The sequence below is a fragment of the Notothenia rossii genome (assembly GCF_949606895.1).
Source record: "Notothenia rossii genome assembly, chromosome: 7".
NCBI lineage: Eukaryota > Metazoa > Chordata > Actinopteri > Perciformes > Nototheniidae > Notothenia > Notothenia rossii.
Window position 1 is genome coordinate 17,424,297 of NC_136905.1, and position 25,257 is coordinate 17,449,553.

Sequence of the window (25,257 nt, forward strand, 5' to 3'; positions counted from 1 at the left end):
TATGGGAATCACCGCGCTTTTTCAAAGTTTGAATCTCATCCTCGTCTACTGTAGCTCCTCCATGAGTGAGTGAGTGAGTGAGTGTGTGTTGGTGGGTTTTGAAGTGAGGGTGCAGGAAGTCTATATATCATTTTGCGGTGAGCTCAGCCCCCCATTACCACCCCCTTAACCTTAAATCTGTGCTTGTTCTGTGGTTTTGCTACCAGACAGAGACGTTTAAACTATTATGTGCACCACATGTTCCATACATGCTACTGATTTCCATGTTGGCTTTATATAAAGCAATGGTTCCCAAACCTGGAGTTGAGACCAAAGGGGTCACGAGATCATTAACATAAAAAATGAAATGAAATTCTGGTTACTCTCATCTCTCCAGGCCTCTAAAAACTATTATATTGAAGAAATCAAAAACTCTTTTAACTGGTAACAAAACAATTCCAACCCATTACAGGGGTCATGATGATAGACACTGCTTTGAAAGTTGGGTAAAGCATAACAACTTTTTATTTGGCACAACCTATTTCCATCATACAATCAACTTATATAGGCTTACATTTTCATTTCTCTAAAAAAAATTAAATGGGACTTTAATTTTCAAAGATTTCACTTCATGGATTAACTTTAATTGTAATGCATCTAACATTATCATCATGTGCGTTGTACATTTATTTGTATTTATTTAATTGACTCTTGAAACTGATCAAAATGGGTTTTGATTGTGTTATCCCTTTTCTTCCTAAACCGTTTTAATTTATATCCTGCATAATGTTCTAACTTTTTTGTAAAATACAGTCTTTTTGATATTTATATGTGTAAATACTGATTTACACTAACTTGCAGAAAGACCCTTTATTCTGTCCCTGCAAGGAATTTAGAAACATGTAAATCCAGTGATTCAACTTCCAGTATATGTACACACAGACAGCTGCTATGCAAAAGTATAATTAAGGGAATAAAATACCCATAACTGTGAATTTCTAGGCCCAGAAACTCTCTGCCAGTTTAGTTTGTCTCCCCCACGGCCAAGAGTAAAGACTTCCCTCTGTGTCTATTTCAGATCCAGAGTGACGGGCAGCAATTACAGTCCTGTTTATCCCCCCACCTCTATTCACGGCTGGTAATCCAGGCTGGTCTGCCATCATTTACCCTCTCACCTTGCTCCATATTGCGCTCTCCTCCTAACAATAAGTGTCCTCATCATACAAATGTCTCTCTCCTGTTCGCTCATGTTACTGTAAATAAACTTAAGAAATATAAAGTGCAAGATGCTGCTGCTTCCTGTTGAGTTGATCTGATTATCAATGTGCCATCGCCATCTAGTGGTTGCGTTGCATTCAGCAGCCCTAAATCCCTAACCACATGCTTAAGTGAAGCCTCCAGTACAAAACTATACACATTTTACACTGTGGGAATGCAGATTTATTTTTAGAAATACAGCTTACAGTCTCTCTCCTGCCCTTTAATTAAAAAAAAATGTCAGCAATTTCTTTACCAGCATAGAAAAAACCCTCAAATATTTACAGCTAGAGGCACTCATCCTCTTCTGACAAATTAGTGCTGCTTTGTGAGACTCAGAAGAGGCTTTTGAAGAGTGTTCAAATAATTACAAGTGTAAATCCAACATGCTAATGCCTCTTAACTAATAGAGGTGAACAATTATTCTCGCCTGCTCGCTGCCTACACGGGCTGATGAAGGGCTTTAGAAATACCCTTGTTCATTAGTGAAGGAGGAGAAGTAAAATACATTTGAGTGAGAGAGAGGAAGTTATAGGAGGGGAAAGAGAGGCATGGTGTATCAGTGAGACCTAGTCTGCACTAAAGTAGAAGGATATGTTTCCCCACATTCACAAGCTAATCCTGCCCTCTGCTGAGAGGTACAGGACATTCGTGACGGGTTATTTATCTCACAGCAACATTAAGTTAATTCAACAAACCTCTCAAGTATCAAATATTCCAAGGTCACGGAAAAGTCCATCCAGAGTCACAAGGGTCCAAGTTTAGTCTCAAGAGGTTTTCAGTATCCTTGTAATCTATCTGAAGTAGGATGAAATATGCAAAACAATGTATGAGTTCACTCAAATTTCCCCAATAACAATTCCTAACTCACAGTGGCTGAAGTCAACAAACTTCCAGTTTAATTTAAATCAATATAAATATAAATATTTGCTCTGTTGTTTAAAGTTCCCTGCCTACATCCTGTCTGTTGTTAATGTAAAAGCAAATTGACTTGACAGGATACAAATGCATGCAAGAACACAAAAGAGCTCAACACACACAACGGGGTGATATCTAAATTCGCTTTATTCTTACATCCAAATATACACCTTCATCATTACTGTTATGGTTGTCAAGAATGTAATCCTAATCATCACCTTAAACACCACGCTCAAAATCATCTTTAATTCAGCATTAATAGCTATTTATTTTCAGTTTTAAAGCTAAAGCTGTAATAAATAAAAAATAAAACATTTGGTCCTTTAATATATTGTCTAGGCAACATGGTATCAGGGGTTAAGACAGAAATGTCTTGTTGCTACTCACACAAAACATCAAACATCACTGAAAATGTTGCTGAAAAAGTGTTGTAGGACGACAGAAGAAAGAGCCATTTGAACGTGAGGCTGATTGCCACACAGAGCAAGTGTTGGGTAAACCGAGAGAAAGGGAGAGAATCTGTGAGAGCCAGCGAAGCATTTAGCGACCACGGCTGTGAAAATCAGATGAAAGGCGGCGAGACAGAGAAGAGATGAAAGACAGAGAGGCTGAAGAGTGATGAAGCTTACAACAGACCTAAAGAGAGGCACGTATTTACAGTTCATGGAGCAGGATGGAATAGAAATAAAGTGAGCCACGGTGCAGAGCAAGATTGTCTGCCACAAACAAATAAACACATTATAGAAAAATCATGTCGGTTTAAAAGTTTTGTTTTGATCAAAAACTAAACACCACACACTTGTGACAACAAAACTACCAGTGGACTGCTCCTATTGAATCCAATTCATATGAGCATCGTCTTAACAGTGATTTTTAATCTCTATTTTCTTATCATTATTATTATTTGGATGATAAAATATTACACTTTGGTGCAGAATGGGAGGCAAGAGGGAGTTGGAGCTGGAAACCAGAAAGTGTCCGCTCTGCTGCCTGCATTTAAAACCGTCACCAAGATGGACTTTAATACCAATAGCAGAGAGATTATTATTTTTCTCAAATTCATTTCCTGTCACATTAAGGGAGCCTAAAATGTTTCACACATATTGCTTTTTCCATTGTCAAATAAATGGAGATTTTTTTATTTCAGCTATTGCTTCCATATCATTTTCACTTCAGCTCCCCTGCTTGCTCCAACAATCACTAACACAGATATGTATGTATTGTACATTGGGATGGATTATATCAGACTCTACCGTTGCCTGGGCCAACCTTTTAAATCACCAATAAAGTCTTCTCTCTTCCATCGATGGCTTGGGTCGAGAGTCACGAACCCCTGATGCTCTAAGACAGTCACATAGAGTATATGCAAAATATAGACCTGTCCACTTGACATATTTGATGTCTGGTGACACCACTCTGTATATCAATGGCTCTGCTTATCAACAGCGGGCCTTTTGTGTCTTAGGTCCTCTTAGTCTTTTCAGGCAATGAATGCGGAGGGTCTTTTTTCCCACCTTTAGGAGCAGTGGCCTTTGCAAGGGGGGCTGCATGTGCTGACTGGGTGGATGAGGTGGTGGAAGCCTGAGCGGCAGGAATAGAGAGGGTATTGAGTTTTGTGGAGTGGGTAGGGGGAGCTGTTGGGGTTGATATTTGTTTTAGGACGGGAGAAGAGGCACAATGGATACCAGAGGAGGTCAGAGATGAAGGCTTAGTGGAGCTCGAGCTTGGACACGATGAGGATGATGTTGTCCCCGGGATTGGTTTGGTTGAATGACCAGAGACATAAGTTGGGCTTGGAGTAAGGACAGGAGAGGTTTGCTGCACAGGATGAACTGAGAAAGTTATTTTACGTGGAGAGCTAACACTAGCTGGTGTCGGGGCAGACAATGCAGTTTGTGTTGGGGTCTGTTTGGGGATCTGGCCCTGGTTGGGGCCTCTAGCTGAGCTGGAGATTGAGGGCTGGAGACAAGGAGTTGGACTCAGGGATTTACTTACAGAGGGGACAGGTGTCACAGGAACCGGAGAATGGGAAGGAGTAGGACTAAGGGTCTGTGTAGGTGTTTGGGCAGGGGTAGAAGTGCGTGTACGGGTAGTCTGAGTGGGTGTTAGTATCGGGGAAGGGATTGGAGTTTGTGCGGGACTTGGGCCAGACAATGGAGAAGGAGAAGGAGGCGTGTTGGACGCCTTGGCTCGGGGGCTCTGGGGACGAGGTGGGATAGAGGTAATCAAGGAGGATGGGGGAGAGGAGTAGGTGAAAGATGACTTTGGCGCATAGGTTTGAGGTGGTGGGATAGGGGTAGAAACAAAAGATGGGGGCGGTGTGGAGGAGGGAGAGGGAGAGGACGAGCGGGGAGAAGATGTAGGAATTGGTTTGGGACGAGGAGTTGAGGAGAGCGACAGCGGGTTTGCTAAAGGAGGGGTGGAGCTGCGAGGAGGAGAGAAGGAGCCAGAGCGTGTCATTGAGATTGGTTTAGGGCGCGGTGTAGGAGGGAGTATAGGTGTAGGAGAAGAGGGGGTGGGAGAAGAGAGAGGGGTCTGCTTTGGAGGGGAGAAAGATGACTTTGGCCCATAGGTTTGAGGTGGTGGGATAGGGGTAAAAACAGAAGATGGGGGAGGTGTGGAGGAGGGAGAGGGAGAGGACGAGCGGGTAGAAGATGTAGGAATTGGTTTGGGACGAGGAGTTGAGGAGAGCGACAGCGGGTTTGCTAAAGGAGGGGTGCAGCTGCGAGGAGGAGAGGAGGAGTGTGTCATTGAGATTGGTTTAGGGTGCGGTGTAGGCGGGAGTATAGGTGTAGGAGAAGAGGGGGTGGGAGAAGAGAGAGGGGTCTGCTTTGGAGGGGAGGAATATGTTAGGGGAGCTGCAGGCTTGTGTGCGGCTGCAGGTACAGAGGTGCTGTGAGGGGCAGCCTGTGTGGGCAGATACTGTGCTAAGGCAGGCTGAATAGGAAATGCGGCCTGAGCGTGTGTGTGTGCGTTAAATGGAATATGTGTCACTAGCTGTATTGGAGTGTTTGAGGTCAGCATGCCTGCACTGCCTCCCCTGGCTAACTGCCCTGCCAGGAAAGGAGCCACCAGCAAATTACCACCAGAGGCCTTCCTGGGGAGAGGGGGATGAGGCTGCACTCCAACCCAGGAGCGGTGAGGCAGGGTGGGCTGCGAGGCAGACCGCAGCCTGGCCTCCTGGGTGAGTCTGCCCAGCGCCGGCAGACCCTGAGAGCTGGTTCCACCATGACGTAACAAAGCTTCCTTTGCGCCCTGGTGGCCCATCATAAAAGTGTTGCCGTCTGACGGGGCTCTATAAGCAGCAGGGGGGTTGGTGGCAGGTACTTTATGGAGAGGTGGAGTCAGTGTCCCTCCACCTGTCGGGGTTCCTAGTGATCCAGCAATCATTGAGGGATGATCAGCCTGGAGGCGGAGGCTGGTATGAAGAGTCCTGCCTGGTTGGACAGATGCTGGGACAGAGGATGCTGGTATGGGTGGAGTTTTGGCAATCGGGGGTGAGATCAACCCACCAGGAGGGCCCATGGTCGAGGGAGAGGCAGGAAATCCTCTGGGGGACAAACCACCCATTCCTCCCATCCCTCCCATCCCTCCCAGAGTCATCATGCCGATGAGAGAGCTCACAGACGGGCGGAGGGGCTGTAACACAGGAGGACGAGGGGTAGACAAAGAAAAGGTAGAGGACGGAGAGGGAGACACAAGAGGTGAAGGCAAGAAGAAAGCTCCTCCCAGTGCATGCTGCTGCTGCAGCTGCTGCAGCTGCTGTTGCTGTTGCTGCTGGTGCATGAGGGCGATGGCTACATTACTGGTGGCAGCAGCCGCCTGCAGGGGGGCGTTGACCAGCGGAGCCCAGATGACCGGGCGCGGCCGAGGAGACACCGAGCCACTTCTTCCCATGACTCCGCTTCTTCCTGCAGCAGCGGCCGCAATGGCATCCTGCATCGCCGGCATGCTGTCGTGTTTGACAATCTGCTGCACCAGCATGCTGTCACAGGAGCCCATACCTCCCCTGGCTCCTGGACCTCCTCCACCCCGGCCTCCACGACCCATACTGCCCCCCAGAGAACCGCCCTGCGACGACTTCCGCAGAAGCATAGAGTTCTTCCTGCCTGTAGGGAAAGAAATTCCTTATTCATTTTGAGATATTGTAAATAAACTGTGTCGGAGGCATTTGGAAGCATCTAGCATTGTGGGTGCAGATTGGAACCAACTTAAATTTCACATTAACAGGCCTCCTCATCTTCATCTTGCACAGAAGCCAACCTTTCCACAACAGTGCAATGGATTTTAGATAGCGCTGGTATTACTGCAGATTTACAAGTGTGTTGTAGAACTAGAGTGGACCCTCTTGTTTGTATGTTCTGAGCTACTGTATTAACTTGGCAGTGCAACCTTGAAGAGGACCCTCTCCCTATGGAGATATGAAGGCCCTATTTTAAGATAATGAAAACACATTGATTCTCAGTTTCAGATGATGATTGTATGCTAAAGGAAGGATAGTTATGAATATTAAATTACATTTCAGCTAATATATCCTCCTAAACATTATACATATAAGTGCCAGAAGTGAAAGATGTGAAAAGAAAACTTTTACTTTGTAGAAGCTTTTTACTGAGCACAAAGTAAACGTTTGATGGCTAAGCTTCAAGGTCAATGAAGAACCTTGCTGATCCGTTTTTTTAAAGGTATTTCTATTTCAAAGATGAGTTCTGATCTTTCATCTGAGGACAAAGAGCCTAAGAAATGTTGCAGAATTTAAAAGATTATTTGAACTATTTTGCAAGGTCGTTACAGGGTTAAATAACCAAATATGAAATAGACAGCCACTGCACAGATAAGACGGTTAGAGAAATATATAACATAATCAGAAATCCACACTTTACCGATTCGGTCCAATCTGTCAACAGCGACAGTTTCAAAGGCACGACGCATCATGGGATGTTCCTCCAGCACCTCGTTAAAGTTGTCCACACTGAGCGAGTACAGGCGACAGTAGGTATCTGCACGGACGCTGGCTGTCCTCCGTCCATGAGTCAACAAACAGATCTCTGAAAAAGATACAGTATTAGGCTGTGAGTTTATGCTTAAACATGAACCACCATCACCTTAACCTCTTTACCTTTCGGTGCAATTATCTTAACAGCTCTGCATGTTCTCACCTCCAAAGTAAGAGCCATCACTCAGCTTGGTTTCTTTGTTGCCACGGGTCAGCACACCAACTCGCCCATGCTGGATGAAATACATCTTCCGTCCCACTGTGCCCTCGCGGATAATGAAGTCTGAAGGCTGAAACACTTCAAAGCGGAGCTTGATCAGCACTGCTGTCACAAAGTTGGGATCGGCGTTGGCAAACAGCGGCATGTTAGCCACCAGGCTCCGGCAGTTAAAGCTGACTATCTCCTGGAGGAAGAAGACACGAAGAGAGAGTTAGTCAAATAGATTGGCTGGATGACAGTTAGTACATATGTCTGTACGCTGTACGTGTAGATTAGGGAGTGATGGTGAATTATTTACCTCTTTCAGTGGGTCGCTGAGTTCTCCAAGGATGTTCTCCTCGTCAAACATCTTCCCCTGGAAGCGGTGCTCATAGTATTCGTGGATCTTTTGACGCACATCTGCAGGAAGTTTATGGAAGGACATGTACTGCTCCACCTGCTTGTACTGCAATATCACACAAACACACACAGACACAGGTCAGGGATCTGCAAACAAGTTGTAAAAGAAGAGAGCATGACAACATTGATTATTCTATTGGTTCCCATCCTTTGAGTCTACTCAACATTTCTGCCTCTTTCTCCCTGTGACCCCTGTGTCAGCTTTGACAAGGGGTCACAGCTGAGGGATTGATTTTGGACAGAGCCAAGTTGTGAGGAGTTTGACCCGATTTTCCATTCTCAGATTTTTAATTAAAACAATTTGGAATAAAAAAGTGTGTCCAGCATTGCAGAAGAAAAAGAAAGATGACAAAAGGTGTTTTTGACTCAGTTCTATCATTAATCATTTTGAGAGCCCTCAGGTCCATCCTAGGACTGCTTTTTAACCCGAGTTTGGAAACCACAAGATTTGATTTTTGTCAAAAAAGTGTGTCCTGGGAGTTGATTCATAATAAAACCACCAAAGGTTAATTGATAATAAACATTAGGTTTAACAACTCAGGGTAACATAGTTACACGATAACAAGTATAGTACAGAATGAGTTGTGTTTCACCTTTTCTTGGTACTGTCGCCGCGAGGAGTCCAGAGATTGGATGAGAGCGGTGGCGTGTCCGATGAACATGGCGTAGCAGGTGGCCCCTACGATCATGCTGAGCATGGTGAGCCACACATCAGTCATCCCTTCTGGAGCCTGTGCTCCGTACCCAATACACAACATGTGGCTCATGGCTTTGAATAGAGCATAGGAGTACTGGAGGCCCCATGAGTCATTCTGTGAGTGGGAGGCACACAGAGAGGGTGACAGGAAGAGTTAAAAAGAAGTTGTTAATTACCAAGGCGGTGCAATATTGAACTGTTCTTATTTTAGTCTTGTTACAAGAGCTTTTTCACTTCACCTCATAACATGCAAAACAAGAGCAATTTAGCTGTCAAAACCCACTTTACTTTACTAAAACTGAAAGGCTGCAGAACGTATAAAACCACACAGGCGATAAAAAGGCTGTCTTCCTGCATTATTAACTAGGCCTAAATGTCTGAATATCATATATAACTACTTTTAAAGTTGTGTCCAATTATACGAAGAGGTTAATGGATGAGGGGAGTTTCTCTGGGGAAAATCCCAGCATCAGGCTGCTTAGCAACTGTCACCAAGGCAGCCACTGAGACATGAGTCAGCTTTTCCTACAGCTGTGCATCTGTGTTCATTCATGGATGTTCACATCTGCACGCCTGACTGCACAGGGATGAAATCTCCAGCAGGTCCCCCAGGTCTTGGACTGTTTGCGTGAGTTCCCCCCTCCACCTGCTCTCTGCTGGGGCTTTTAATTGGAAAATCTTTTATTTTATTTTGGTGACGACAATGATAGGCAATCTAATTCAAACTGGACTTGTTGCTGCATGACCCAATTAACACAGATAAGGAGCAAATATTTTCAAATCTGATAAACAACCTCACTCTGCACACATAAAGATAACATGAACCAGGTATATTGAATCTGTGTTTTGCATTTATCAGAATTAAAGATATTGTGCACACTGTTCAAACAAGCTGAGATATCGCTTTGTGCGTTTTATCAGATGTCATGGCATTGTTTGACTACACGATAACATAAATTCAGATACACATCAGTCACGTTAAATGCGGACTGCTGTTTAGAGACTCACCACCATCAGATTCTTGGAAACCCAGCAGTCAGGAGGGAAGTCCTGCAGCATGGGCACGAGGAACTGCAGACAGCCATCCCAGTGGCACAGCAGCAGCATCATCCCGATCAGATTCACGATTCTCACCATGGCACTGGCAAGGTCATAGGTCATATGGAAGATCTGAGGGGAAAGAGGAGGAGGGGAAAAGTGATGCAGGTGCAGTTGACCTTTTCATAAGGAATTTATTCTATAAATAAGTCAAAATACATTTGAATGAGATCATTCCTTCAGCTCTTGGGCACATTATGAAAGCTTTAAATCTACCCTTAAAACAGGATATTTTGTAAATCTAAAGGCCTGTAAAAAGTAATGCCGTACATATTTAATGATTATAGACAGAAAAATAATCACTTAATCATTTCATAATCAATGCATCTTTAGAATACAAGAATGGAAGAAAATATTGTTTGCAGCATCTTAAATATGGGGATTTCCTGTTTTTCTCAGTTTTATATCCTATTTAAAGGAATACCTTTTAGTTTATGAGTGACAAAACAACACATGTAAATCATTACCCTCTGAGTTTAAGGAAATGGGATGGACATGCTGACATTTTATAGACATACTATAAAGTGCTGACATTTTGTAGAACACACAATTAATAGCGTAATTGAGAAAATAATCGGCTGATAATGAACATCATTGTAAGTTGTGCATCCAGACTCGGTGAGGACACTATCGATACTGATTCAGCAATCACTGTAAGTTATATTCTTGTTTAAATAGACTTCTCTGTTTCATTTATTCTACTCTGTATAATTGTTCTGTAGTTATTGTAGCTAAAACGGCGATTTCTGAGAGATTTTAAAATCTCAGATCTGCTCAACTCCAGCTGTAACTCAGGTCTCAGTGAGTCACGCCCCTCAAGTGTGCATTACAATAGGTAGGAAGACTCTGCTGTCGCCCATCCGCAGAAAATAGTTAACTAATTACAGGGGCGTGCCCCCAAAGCTGTGAGAACTGAGCAATCAGGTATCCATCTTAGGTTGCGTTTTCCTGGAGCGTCAGCTTCAGCGTCAGCCAGACGAAGACTGACAAAGACATTAAGAGTCACGTGGGAGGCAAAGAGGAGGCAAATCCTACTCTGATTGCGCCAAGTATCGCTGGTGTTATTTAGTTTTATTCAATTCTCTTGGGTTCTCTAGCCCCTCATGCTATAATCATGTGTATTTTCTGCATTCCTGTTCATGTGTCTTCTCGCAATTATCACTGGCCCCGTGTTTCTCCTAATCGATCTCACCGGCCTGCTCTCGTCTATCCCACATGCTCCACTGAGATCCAACATCTCGTTTCAGGGGGCCTGTGGAACTGCCAGTCAGCTGTCCCTAAGGCTGACTTCATCTCTGGCTACGCTTCCCTGCAGTCTCTGGATTTCCTTGCTCTCACGGAGACCTGGATCACTCCATCCAACACATCCACCCCAGCAGCTCTCTCCACAGCATATTCCTTCTCCCATACACCCAGACCCTCTGGCAGAGGAGGTGGCACTGGTCTCCTGCTCTCTCCCAAATGGAGCTTTTCCCTCTTCAAGCTACCTAATTTCACTCCTTCCACCTTTGAATTCCATGCCGTCACAGTAACCCATCCTATACAATTAACCATTGTTGTTCTCTACCGTCCACCAGGCGCCTTGGGGGACTTCTTGGAGGAGTTAGATAATCTCCTTTCACACATCCCTGAAACTGGCCCTCCCGCTGTACTTCTCGGAGATTTCAACCTCCAGACAGGGAAGATATCTGAACTAACATCTCTGTTAACCACCTTTGCTTTCTCACTGTCTCCATCCCCACCAACTCATAAAGCTGGCAATGTCCTTGATCTCATATTCTCAAGGAACTGCTCTACTTCTAACCTCTCTGTAAACCCGCTCCACACATCCGATCACTTCTTCATTTCATTCTCTCTACCCCTTTCCAAACATAACAACCTAATCTCTTCTAACTCTGCTCCTGTCCGCCGTAACCTCCGTTCCCTCTCCCCCTCTACCTTTGCCTCATCGGTGCTCTCAGCCCTCCCTTCCTCTGACTCGTTCCAACTCCTGCCTCCAAACACTGCTGCAAAAACTCTCCTCTCGACTCTCTCATCCTCTCTGGACTTTCTCTGTCCTCTCACATCGCGGCCGGCTCGTCAGTCCCCTCCTGCTCCCTGGCTAAATGACGCACTGCGTGCTAATAGAACCATCCTTCGGGCAGCAGAGCGGAAATGGTGGAAATCCAAACACCATGACGACCTCCTAACCTATCAGGCTCTCCTCTCCTCTTTCTCTGCTTCCATCTCTCAGGCAAAAAGCACTTTCTTTCAAGATAAGATCCAATCTTCCTATTCCAATCCCAAAAAACTATTTTCTATCTTCTCCACCCTCTTGGACCCCCCCAAAGCACCTCCCCCCTCCTCCCTTCTGTCAAGCGACTTTGTTAACCACTTTGAAAAAAAGGTTGATGATATTCGCTCTTCTTTTTCTGACTCACCTTTACTCACCGCTGGGTCACCAGACCCTCCCTTCACCCACACACTGACCTCCTTCTCCCCTCTCTCTCCAAGTGAGGTTCTTACCCTCGTTACCTCTGCCCGTCCTACCACCTGTTCTCTGGACCCTATCCCCTCAAACCTCCTTCAGACTATCGCTCCTGATATTCTACCATTTCTCACCCATTTCATCAACACTTCTCTAACTTCTGGTCACTTTCCAAACAGTCTCAAGGAGGCAAGAGTAAACCCTCTCCTTAAGAAACCCACTCTCAATCCGTCTGATGTTATTAACTACAGGCCCGTCTCTCTCCTCCCGTTGCTGTCTAAAACACTTGAACGCGCTGTCTTTAAACAACTCTCCTGTTATCTCCATCAGAACAACCTTCTGGATCCGCACCAGTCTGGTTTCAAGGCAGGTCACTCAACAGAAACTGCTCTCCTTGCTGTCTCTGACGAACTGCACACTGCTAAAGCAGCCTCCCTCTCCTCTGTCATCATCCTTCTGGACCTGTCTGCTGCATTCGACACGGTGAACCATCGGATCCTCCTTCGCACTGTCCAAGAACTTGGAGTTTCAGGCACTGCACTTTCCCTCCTCACCTCATACCTCAACGACCGCACCTACAGGGTTACTTGGAGAGGGTCCGAGTCCGACCCTTGTCAATTAACTACAGGGGTCCCTCAGGGCTCGGTTCTTGGTCCCCTCCTCTTCTCCCTGTACACAAACTCGCTCGGGTCTGTCATTAGCCCGCATGGTTTTTCATACCACTGCTACGCTGACGACACCCAACTAATTCTGTCCTTTCCCCGCTCAGAGACCCAGGTCGTCGCACGCATCTCTGCTTGCCTAGCAGACATCTCTCGGTGGATGTCTGCTCATCACCTCAAGCTCAACCTTGACAAGACTGAACTGCTCTTCCTTCCGGGAAAAGATTGTCCCACTCTTGACCTAACAATCAACATCGGCACCTCTGTTGTTTCCCCGACTCAGACTGCAAGGAATCTGGGTGTGGTCCTAGATAACAAACTGTCCTTCACTGCAAACATCGCTGCTACAACCCGCTGCTGCAGATACACGCTTTACAACATCAGGAGGATACGTCCCCAGCTGACCCAGACATCAGCGCAGATTCTGGTCCAGGCTCTCGTCATCTCACGCCTAGACTACTGCAACTCCCTCCTGGCTGGTCTACCTGCATGTGCCATCCGACCTCTGCAGCTCATCCAGAATGCAGCGGCTCGTCTGGTCTTCAACCTTCCCAAATTCTCCCACACCACACCGCTCCTCCGCTCCCTTCACTGGCTTCCAGTAACTGCTAGAATCCACTTCAAGACACTGGTACTTGCGTACCATGCTGCGAATGGATCTGGCCCTTCCTACATCCAGGACATGGTTAAACCGTACACCCCAGCACGTGCACTCCGCTCTGCATCAGCCAAACAGCTCGCTGCACCCGCACTGCGAGGGGGACCCAAGTTCCCGTCAGCAAAAACACGTGGGTTTGCTATCCTGGCTCCAAAATGGTGGAATGAGCTCCCCATTGTAATCAGGACAGCAGATAGCTTACACATCTTCCGACGCAAACTGAAAACTCATCTCTTTAGACTCCACTTCGAGCGATAGAATTACTAACAAAGCACTTATATACTAATAAAGGGCTGGCTTTCTAAATGCCAGTTGAGTAGCACTTGAAATGTTTGGCTCTATGAAACCTGATGTACTTATATGATTCTGTTTTCTTAAAGGTTGTATCTTCCTGGTCGAATGCACTTATTGTAAGTCGCTTTGGATAAAAGCGTCAGCTAAATGCAATGTAATGTAATGTAATGTAATGTAAAAGTTGTATCCCTATTTTGAATATTTCTTTGATTGTGATATCTGTTCCTCACCTCCTCCCACTGATGGATGTAGCGGATGAGTCGGGACAGGCGGAGCAGTCGAAGCAGGCTCAGGATTTTGGTGAAGCGGACGATGCGCAGCGCCCTGGCCGTCCTGTAGACCTCGGAGTCCAGACTGTCCACCATCAGAAAGATGTAGTCCACCGGGATGGAGGACACAAAGTCCACGAGGAACCAGTTCTTCAGATATTTCTGGCGAATCGCCCTAAATTAGATTAGGATGGAAAACAAATGATATTTGTAATTTGGCATACCAGCTTTGTGGAGACGATTTGAACATTTGGCTGGTATCATCAGTATTCAACAGACACACGACTGGAACATGAACAAAGCCCCGCCACTGGCTGCATGTCACCTTTCACACGTCACTCATGGATTGTTTCAACACAAACCAGCAGATGGTCAGAAGAGCTGATTAAAAAAAGCTTCACATCTCAAATCAAAAGTGCTAAGTCTAAGTATTATCTGTCAGTTACCACAAAAAACCTGAATAATCCTAGAACATTTTGGAAAACCATTCAATCGATATCCACCGGTGAAATCCGTAATGAGCTACCTCCTTGCCTTACCACGGCATCTGGCACTATATCGGACAGGGCTACTATGTTAAATTGTTTTAATGAGCATTTTGTGTCCTGTGGCTCTCTGTTTGATTCTGTTTCTAACTCTGCTTCTGTGAACACCATAGTCTGTGACTCTGAACAATGTGGTTTGGAAAACCCCTTCAGTTTTTCTCCTTTTACTATTGATGTTGTTCATGAAGCCTGAACCAAGTTAGATCCTAAGAAACCGGCTGGTCCAGTTAACGTAGAACCTTTATTTTTAAAGACAGCTGCAGATTTCATTGCACCACCTCTTACTTCTCTTTTTAACCTCTCCCTCAGCACAAAGACAATTCCAAAAGTATGGAAGTCCGCTTATGTCCTGCCTTTACTAAAAGGAGGGGAGGCCACTTTATAAAATAATTATAGACCCATCTCTAAATTGTCAGTTCTGGCTAAGGTTCTTGAAAGCCAAGTGAGTGAACAGGTAAAGGAGTGTTTATGTAAAAATGACATCCTATGAAAACATCAGTCAGGTTTCAGAAAGCAACATAGCACCATCACTGCGACAATGTGGTGAATGTTCGCCCAGGACCTCAAATGGGAGCAGAACATCTGCTCCCTCATCAAAAAAGCACAGCAGAGGGTGTTCTTTCTGAGGCAGCTGAAGAAATTCAACCTGCCAAAGACGATGATGGTGAACTTCTACACCTCCATCATCGAGTCCATCCTCACCTCCTCCATCACCATCTGGTACGCTGCAGCCACAGCCAAGGATAAGGGCAGGCTGCAGCGGGTCATCCATTCTGCAGAGAAGGTGATCGGCTGCAATCTCCCATCCCTCCACGACCTGCACGCCTCCGGAACCCTGAGGCGGGCAGGGAAGGTAGTGGCCGACCTCTCCCACCCTGGACACACACTGTTCACCCCCCTCCCCTCTGGCAGGACCAAAACCTACTTGAAGTGGTTGCCTGTTATAAATACCTTGGTATCTGGCTTGATGATTGCCTCTCTTTTAAACTTCAGGTCGATAATCTGCTTAGAAAGCTGAGGTTGAAGCTTGGTTTCTTTTTCCGAAACAAGTCCTGTTTCTCACTTGAGGCCAGGAAAAGGCTAGTCTCTGTAACCTTTTTACCGGTGATTTGATATATATGAATGCACCTGCCCATTACCTGAACAAGTTAGATGCCGCCTATCACAGTGCACTGAGATTTGTTACTAACTGTAAAGTACTTACTCATCACTGTACACTGTATGCCAGGGCAGGTTTGCCTTCACTTACTGTACGGAGGCTCAGTCATTGGTACATGTTCATAAAGCCACCGCTGAACTCCCATCTTATATCTGCTCTATGATCACACAGAGAGTTGCAGGTAGCTATTGCCTGAGATTACATGATGTGGTCTTGTTACATGTGCCAAGTGCAAGGACTGACTTAGGTAAGAAAGCTTTTATGTGTGCAGCTCCTCTTGCTTGGAACAGTCTTCAAAAATAATTAAAACTGAGCAATTTGGTTCCACTGCATGTTTTTAAAGCTCGGATAGGGGAAATGCTCTTTGATACTGTTGGTACTTGTAAATGTCGATAGGCATGTGAATATGTAGCATTGTAAATATGATGTACGATTTCCTTTATTGTTTTATGTTGTTTTATGTTTCATGTGTAACCTCCCAGCTAGCGGGGAACGTTCTCACAACCTTGGCTAACGTTACCTATTGATTCTAATAAGGTTTTAAAGAAACGTTTTAATCTGATGTTCAAAGAACCTTTTCAGGATGTTTATTTTTTCAAATAATGTTCCAATAAGGTTTAAGGTTATCTAAGACATAACGTTTTAACTGCAACATTCAGAGGATGTTTTGAGGATGTTATTGAGGCCTGAGATGACAGAACGTTTTTTTATAAAACGTTCCTTTCATGTGATATGTTAACAAAGGTGGAACGCCTGCAACATTCTAACGATGTGTTTTGGACGTTGTTTGGTAACACATTAAAGATGTTCTTTATAAAACTTTCCCTCAATGTTACATGATAACAAATGAAGAACATTCTCCAAGAAACATTCTGAAATGTTTTCAGGATGTTATTCTTTTTTATAAAACGTTTCTGTTATGGCAAATATTAACACGGTCATGGTCAACGTCAGATTTATTTCTAGAGCGCTTTGAAAAACAAACTTGTTGCATTTGTTTGTTTTAAAAAATATCTGATGTCACCATATTTTCCTTTTGAAAAAAACAAACATGCACGTAATTCATGATAAGCTGTAAGCAGATATTGCATGTCTACGGTGGCATGTGTGAGTTCCCAGCTAGAAATGTTGGTTACCATTCGTTGTTCTAGGAATGTTTTCAGCGGGACGTTTTATTTTGGTTCTTAGAATGTTCTTCTGAAAGGTAGGATAACGTTCTTTAAAAACATTCTTGAAATGTTTGGTGATAACCTTCTTAAGATGTTTTTGATAACCTTCTTAAGATGTTTTTGATAACATTGTTAGAACATTATGCCCTACTGTTCTTAAAAAGTTTTCAGCAGGACGTTTTAGTTTGGTTCCCAGAATGTTCTTCTGAAAGGTAGGACAACATTCTTTAAAAACATTCTGGAAATGTTGGGTGATAACCATCTTAAGAAGTTTGTGATAACCTTCTTAAGATGTTTTTGATAACATTGTTAGAACATTATGCCCTACTGTTCTTAAAACGTTTTCAGCGGGACGTTTTATTTTGGTTCCCAGAATGTTCTTCTGAAAGGTAGGATAACGTTCTCTAAAAACATTCTTAACATTTTTGGTGATAACTTTCTTAAGATGTATGAGCACATTGAGACAATGAATAGGATGTATAAAAACGAATTTATGCATGCTAATATTCACTCACATGCACTTATAATCACACTAAGGTATGTAGGCCCACAGTATTCATAATATTATATGTGTAAAATATCCAAAAATAATCACACTTTTTTCTGACTATAAAGGTTGTGTCTCGTATGTAGGTTCTGACTGTTGGATAAGCTATCTGGCCGTGTGTGGTTTGTGAGGGCTGCGTATAAACAGTGTCCGTTGTTTGTGCATATTGGATACAAATTGTTATTGCACCCTTTAGATTTGAGACCGACAGACATATAGAGCAGTGGTTCCCAACCTGGGGGTAACGACCCCCCTGGGGGGTCGCCAAAGATCGCAGGAGGGGCGCCAGACCTCAGATGATTTGAGGCCTAATATCATATTTAGAATAAAAAAAATAAAAAAAAGTAGCCTACATACATTTTTTTTTACGTATCATTTTTTTTACATATTGTAAATACATGATTGGCGCTAAAAGCTTTGTCTATATTACAATAAAATATAGAAATTAATTGATTAACTAAAATTAAAATTCAAAAAATTCATCTGATACTCCTCCGATTGGCGCCAACATTGACGTTACTGTGTCAGCTTTCATAATAATAACAGTTTGCTGCGCTTGCTAGCTAGCGACCGACTTCATAAGGTGAATATTTTTGTCTAAAAATGTCTGAAAAACGTAAAGGAAATGACAGCTCATCTGCAATCAAAAAGAAAATGAGGACCTACCTAGAGAGCTATCTTAACTTCGGTTTCATGGAGGGAACGGACAAAACCCGCCCAGAGTGTGTGATATGCAGAGGGAAGCTAGCCAACGAAAGCATGAAACCCAGCAAAATGAAGAGACACCAACAGACCATGCACCCAGAAACAGTCGGGCGTGATCGGGACTTTTTCATAAAGAAACAACACCTTGCAAAGGCAAACAAGCCAATGGATATTAGAACAGCGTTTGTTAGGGCTGGCAGCGAGGCCTCTTTTGAATGTGCACTTTTAATAGCAAAGGCAAAGAAACCGCACAACATTGGTGAGCAGCTCATTAAGCCAGCTTGCATTAAGATGGCTGAGAAACTGTGCGGCCCGCAGGTTGCGGAGAAGCTAAAAACTGTACCACTGTCAAACAATACGGTGAAAGACAGAATTGAGAAGATGGCAAGTAACTGCGAGCTGCAGCTGCTCGAAAAGCTTGGAAAGGGGCCATTTGCCATACAACTTGATGAAACCACAACTGTAAAAAGCAAACGAGGCTGTGCTGATCGTTTATGTGCAATATATAGATTGGGAAGATTTGAAGCAGGACATTCTTATGTCAGTCAACCTTACCACTACCACCCGGGGTGAGGACATTTTTACTGCAGTGGATTCTTACCTCTCATCCCACAAGCTTTCCTATGAGAATTTAGTTGCATGTTGCACAGACGGAGCTGCCTCAATGATGGGAAAAAACAAGGGATTTAACAGTCGCTTGAAAAAAAAGGCCCCACACTGCACAATATTTCACTTTGTGATACATCGCCAGGACCTGGCCAGCAAGGAACTGTCAGAAGACCTCAGCGAAACACTCTCAACTGTTATTAAAATAGTCAATTTCATCAAAGGTCGCCCCACCAACAAGCGTCTATTCGCAGACTTGTGCGAGGATGAAGCGCGCCAAACCCTCCTCCTGCACACCGAGGTGCGCTGGCTCTCACGCGGCCGAGTGCTGGCACGCTTTGTAGAACTAAAGGAAAAAATTGAAGAGTTTCTACAAACTCGTAACCGCGCACTGTCAGAGCAACTGACTGAGTCATTCTGGATTAAAACAGCATACCTGGCCGACATCTTCAGTCTCTACAATGAAACAAACAAGCGTCTGCAAGGCGTGGAGTCCAACATTCTCCAATGATGCATTTGTGCGCAAACTGGAGTACAGGGTCGAGAAAATGGAGAGGGGGGAGCTGCAACAGTTTCCACTACTGCTGAAACAATCCCAAAACAATCCTGAAACGGTGCCTGTACGTCGCGAGTTCATCCGCCATATGAACGCACTGCAAACCGAAATGCAATCACGGTTCGCTGACATAGACGAGTATGTCTCCAAGGAATTGTGGGTTTTAGATCCCTTTATTGCCAAAGTTGAGGATGTGGAATACCTGGATTACGAAGATGAGCTCACCGACATCCAAGCTGACTCGCTGTCAAAGAAATACTTCCAGGAAAAAGGATTTTAAAAGTTTTGGATTCTCAAAGGACCAAGCCTCGCTCCAAAGATCACACTGCATGCCACGACCAGGATTATACTCCCATTCAGTACGACATATCTATCAGAAACAGCCTTCAGCGCACTTGTTGCCATCAAAACAAAAGCACGCAACACACTGGACGTTCCCAACGACTTTAGACTGGCTGTCACTCACATTACACCGGACATTCCATCCCTGGCTGCGGGCGTGCAAGCCCAAGGTTCACATTAATGAACCTACTTGAACCTCGTCTTCTCTCTGCTACCTGTTCCATGGCAGACAAGCATTTGATTTACCTGCTTAATATGCCAGTTTTTCATTTTTGTTTTATACAGGCCTATGCAACCATATTACCATTTATTTATTAGACATAGTATATTCTTTTGAAGTGTCCTGTTCTTCGACATTTGAAATAAATATGATGCATACATTTGCAAGTTAGTAGCTAATAAAAGCATACAAAGACAGAAATGTATCATCTTTTCTTTAATATAAATGTTTCTTCTGCGCTTAAAGTGTCGGTTTCAGTTGGATTATTTGTCACAGTTGCTCCGATCAGATCGGTCTCCTCCATTTTGTAGATTATTTACGATTTTTTAATCCACATAAACACATCGCCAAAATCTGGCTTACTATGAGCATGTGTTTTAACAGTTGAATCCCTTTGTGAATTGTTTCCACTTGCGCCGTCCTCTAATTTCTTGATACAGCGGGCATCCAAATTCATTAATCCTGAGTCCAATAACCAACAAAGTCACTCCAATAGTGCTCCTTAATTACGCTTTCATCCTCCTTTAAGGAAATACTTCACATTCATCCAGTTTGTGACAGTAGTTGTAGCATTTTTGAGACTTTAAACTTTAATTACTGCTGTTGCCGTGTGTGTGTGTGGGGGGGGGGGGGGGGGGGTGTAACCGCTGTTACCAGGCACGGCTGTCACTACCCGATAATTATCGCTGTTGCCGATCTGCCCCCCTGCCCGATCTGTACTGCGCATGTGCGAGATAGTCCGCCATACTAGACAACTACATACGGCGACTGTAATAGGTCACTTCACACAGTGGCGTTTGGCAAAGCAGAAAAAGAACACAAAAAAACCGGGAGAGATGAGTTATTGTTATGACAACGTGACTTCACTATTATTTAACAACTCTTTTTATTGGGTTCTTTTATTTGGGGTTAAGTACATTGTCAGAATAAGTGAGACATAGATTTAACTTCTGTTAGACAGCTATATGCCATACATTTTTGCATACATTCACAGTAAATATTTATTCAGTATGATGACTGCCAAACAGAAGTTAAATCCATTTTCTTTTTGTGCTTTGCCAAACGCCACTGTGTCAAGTGTCTTAGTTGGGTTGCCGTACGGAGTTGTCCAGTATGGCAGACCATCTCGCACATGCACAGTACAGATCGGGCAGGGGGGCAGATCGGCAACAGCGATAATTAAACTTTCAAAGTTTTGGGGGGTCGCAAATTCCAACAGGAGTCATTTGGGGGGGCCCTGGGTGAAAAAGGTTGGGAACCCCTGATATAGAGGAACGGACCGACTGTACTGCCCGTCCCTGAAAACCCTGTTAGTGTTTGTTTGTGTTTGTTTCTACTGTGTGTCTCTCTCTCTGCCTGCTGGTCTGCTCTACACGGCTGGGAGCAATCTCCAATCAACCACACCTGCAACCTGCTCATCAGCCACACTATGAAAGCCTGCAGCCTGCACTCATTCCCTGCCGGATTGTTGCCGTGAACGGTTTGTACCAGCATATTCTTTGACAACTTTGCCTGCTTTTGCCTCACACTCATTTGTGTCTCTCCCAGGAGGAATCCAAGGCCTTCCACACTCCCAAGACCAGCCAGGCCTCTCCACCCTGGAACAACTGTTTTCCACTGCTGCCATAACCAACCTCCACTCCCAGCTCCCCTTTTCTAATAAACAAATGTTACTTTCACCAGCTGATTCCTTTTACATGTGTTAATAGTCAAATTTCAATAGTTAAGTAAACTATCACAATCATCCTAATGACCACAGTGGTCAGTCCACTTACCCAGGAATTTTGAGTTGAACAATTACAGGAATATTATTTCTTTATGTTCTAATAATGTAAACATATTTTAGTAAATTATTACCACAGAACATTTGCATAATGTTTTAAACATAAAGCATGTTATCTTTCTCTAAAATAATAACATTCTGGCAACATAAACTAATCTAACTTGCAGCTGAAAACATTTTAAGAACAGTAGGGCATAATGTTCTAACAATGTTATCAACAACATTTTAAGAATGTTTTTAGAGAACGTTATCCTACCTTTCAGAAGAACATTCTGGGAACCAAAATAAAAGCTTCTGCTGAAAACTTTTTAAGAATAGGGGGCATAATGTTCTAACAATGTTATCACCAAACATTTTAAGATTGTTTTTAGAGAACGTTATCCTACCTTTCAGAAGAACATTCTGGGAACCAAAAGAAAACTTCCCGCTGAAAACATTCCTAGAACAATGAATGTAACATTCTCAGAATGTTTTTAGAACCATAAATGTCTAGCTGCGCTACTTTCTGCAGGTCTCCCTTGAAAAAGAGATCAATTATCTCAATGGGACCACCTGGTTAAATAAAGGTTTGAAATTAAATTAAAATTAAAATGTATGGTGACAGAGCTGCTGTATTGATATTCTCGACCATAAACATAATTAACTCCCCCAAACATGTCGCCTGACCTGGGGTCCAGCAATATCTCAGTGTTGTCCTCTTTGATGATGCCGGTCCTGAAGTTGAGAACCAAGTCGACCATGAAGAGAGTGTCGGAGACGACGTTGAAGATGATCCACGAGGGAGTGTTCTCCTCTCTAAAGAAAGTGATGCCCACTGGCAGGATGATTAAGTTACCCATCATCAACATCAGCATCAATAGGTCCCAGTAGAATCTACAGAGATTGAGAGAAAGAAAGTCAACTTTTAATGCTTTTTCTGTTTGTTTTCTGAGTGTAAAATATTCTGCTGTAAGTTTAAGACATTTGTTTTCTGCTGCATTGAGAAAGTGACAAGTCTCCCACAATGCAATGCACAAAGGAACTGGTGGAGCTGTTGACTGCTGGAAATGTTTCATTAAATTGTGAGTGGTGGTAAAACAGCTCCAGACAGATGTTGGAAAAATATGTTATATCTTTGAAAACCTTTTTTCATTTCTATCTCTGAAGTTTAATTAGCGATGACATTCAAATGTCCTAATATCCCACATATCATGGGATAGAATGGAAGAAATGGTCTTGGGAATCCACATTGTCCAACGCAATGAGCCAGAGCCCACAGAATGGAGTCATAGTGATCAACAAACAAACAATATATCACTGTTGACTGAGAAACCTTAGATTTAGAGCTGCTAGTCATCTCAACCCAAAAAATAAAAACAATTGCAGGTTCCAGTTTTCTGTTGTCAGCATTTGCTCATGAAACTGCTTTATTTCTTGATACCTGGGCTTTTAAAAAATTAAAAACGTCACTTTAACTCAAGTTTGTGTGATTGATCAGTGGTGATCTGAAATTATTCAGTACTGGCGAAGATAAATGGCTTAAGTTGTAAACATTTGATTCAGTATTCAACCCTGTTTATTACAAAGATGCTGCTGCCAGTAAAAGCTTTGTTCATATCTTTTTTTAAACGGTCAATTCAGTTGTGATAAATGCATTTATTTGACATACTACTTTGAATTAGGGCTTTGCTTGTCGTAAACCTGAAAAATGTAGCTTAAATATTAAATTTTACGAGACATTCAGATTGACAAAGCCTCCCAAGGTTCCCTTCGTCCCTCTACGTCTGTCTCTATTTCTAGATTCAGTTCAGTTCAGCTCTGTTTTATTGGTATAAGAGATAAAAGATACAAATGAAATTGTCCTCAGGGAAACATTCAAGGCTGCCATGCAAAAACTGCAAATGAGATTTCAGCAGTGCTTGTATCCTGACTTGTATATCAAACAAAGCATTTAACATTTCACGAGTCATGACTGCGCACAACTTAAAATGTAACTTAAAATTTACCAACAAACATCACACATCATCCCGGAGGAGAATATTTGTGTAGCATGGGTTAGAAACTTTTGAAAATGTAAGCAGCAGAGGTCTAAATGTACAGACTTTAAGTCCTGTTGTGTATCTAGTCGAGGGCCAAAGATAATACATCCTTCATATCCCGTAATACGTGCAGTATCTGTCATTTAGACCTTTGTTCCCTTCTCCTTCAAACCAGACCTCCAGTTTGTACACAGGCGGGCGTGTGATATAATAGGTTTCTAAGGGGAAAATGTATCCACAGAACTGCTTGCTTTGGGAAAGAAGTGCGTAAACAACTCGATCAATGAGACTTTGATGATAATGAACGAGCTGTCAGAGTTTAAATACATAAAGAAATATCTCGATTTTAGCTTCTTTGTCCACTGTGGAGGCATGCGAGAATGTTTTATTCAAGAATTCAGGGTAACACAGCGGTGTCAATCATTTAGTGGGTGACGTATTATTTTGAAGGTTTCCAGAGCAACAAAAAACACAGTTCAGTTTTTAACGACCGAGTAGATTTCTCCATGAATGTTAAAGCACCCTTATTTTGTTAATTAGGTAGAGTGCCCCTTTTAAAGATAATTTCATATAGATTTGGGTGTGCAAACATCTTTGAGACTACTTTCCCCTCCCCCTTCTACAAGCACCATCTTTTCTTCCATTTAATCCCTTCATTTCTGATTCCTTGTTATATATTTGTATGTTGAATTTTCAATATATACAGTATAGTCTCCCCTTTGTTACACTCCCTGATCCAGACGCTGAGTCTAACAACTTGAGGATCATCCAAGAAGAAGAAGTGCAGATTCTTCCTGGAAGCATTCTTCATATGCAGGATTGGTATATGATATAAATGCTTCTCTGCAGACAGGTTCATCCTTTGTAATAATTAGTCCATCTTTTATCTACCTCAAAAACAGAGCATAACCGAACTGAACTGAAAAAGAGAGACAGACAAAGAGAGACAAAGGGAGGCATATTATCGGTAACCTTGGGAGGCTTCATCGTTTTGCTCGGTGATGTATAGCTGTCTCGTAAAAAAAGCTGTCAGTGATTAAAAAACGACACAAGAGGCGTTCCAATCATCTGGAGATGACTCCTGACGTCTCTCTGTCTGTTTCCTTCTAATCCCTTCATCCATCACCTTGACCCCTATCAGTGACTTGCTTCCTTCTGCATCTTCTCTCTTCATCTACACACACACGCACTCTCTTTCTGAAACGAAGTACTCTCAAGCTCCGGGGTCGATTGCTATTGAGCTCTAATTTAGTAACACAACCTCATGTGGTGTGACGCTGCCGCTCCACTGATGAGGATGAAGTATGAGTCATCACTCCTGCTACACCAACACACAAACACACACACTTCTCCCTGACTTTGTCACTTATATGACAGATGTATCATTTTATAGTCACTGGCAATAAAGACAGGGATTATAAACACAGAAACACGATACCGAGGTTCTGCAGCTCCTGCTGAGACGTGGCTGGATGATGATGATCATGACCTTGAGGACATGCTTCTAACTCTGATTCTAGGAAACAATTGGACTTTTTGAGATGTCAATGTTCAATAGAAGCCATTTTTGGTGGCAGTTTCAAAGTTGTGAAAAATGACTAATTGCATTTACACTGTACTGAAATATAGTTTTAAGGAATCTGTACTTTACACTACTTAGCTGTATTTCCATGTTATGCTACTCTATACTACT

At 43.3% G+C, this 25,257-nt stretch overlaps 1 protein-coding gene across 1 annotated transcript in view; it reads right to left on the reverse strand.

Annotated features, from left to right (window-relative positions):
• Positions 1-2,283: 2,283 nt before the first annotated feature.
• LOC307045711 (potassium/sodium hyperpolarization-activated cyclic nucleotide-gated channel 4) overlaps positions 2,284-25,257 on the reverse strand; it is a 28,410-nt gene continuing 5,436 nt past the window's right edge. The window contains exons 2-9 of the mRNA XM_079691578.1: positions 22,213-22,419; positions 13,876-14,089; positions 9,475-9,636; positions 8,363-8,581; positions 7,669-7,815; positions 7,314-7,554; positions 7,038-7,202; positions 2,284-6,263 (exon numbers count right to left, since the gene is read on the reverse strand). Of these exons, the coding sequence (XP_079547704.1) occupies positions 3,616-6,263; positions 7,038-7,202; positions 7,314-7,554; positions 7,669-7,815; positions 8,363-8,581; positions 9,475-9,636; positions 13,876-14,089; positions 22,213-22,419 (4,003 nt within the window). The 3' untranslated portion in view covers positions 2,284-3,615. The remainder of the gene's footprint in view (positions 6,264-7,037; positions 7,203-7,313; positions 7,555-7,668; positions 7,816-8,362; positions 8,582-9,474; positions 9,637-13,875; positions 14,090-22,212; positions 22,420-25,257) is intronic.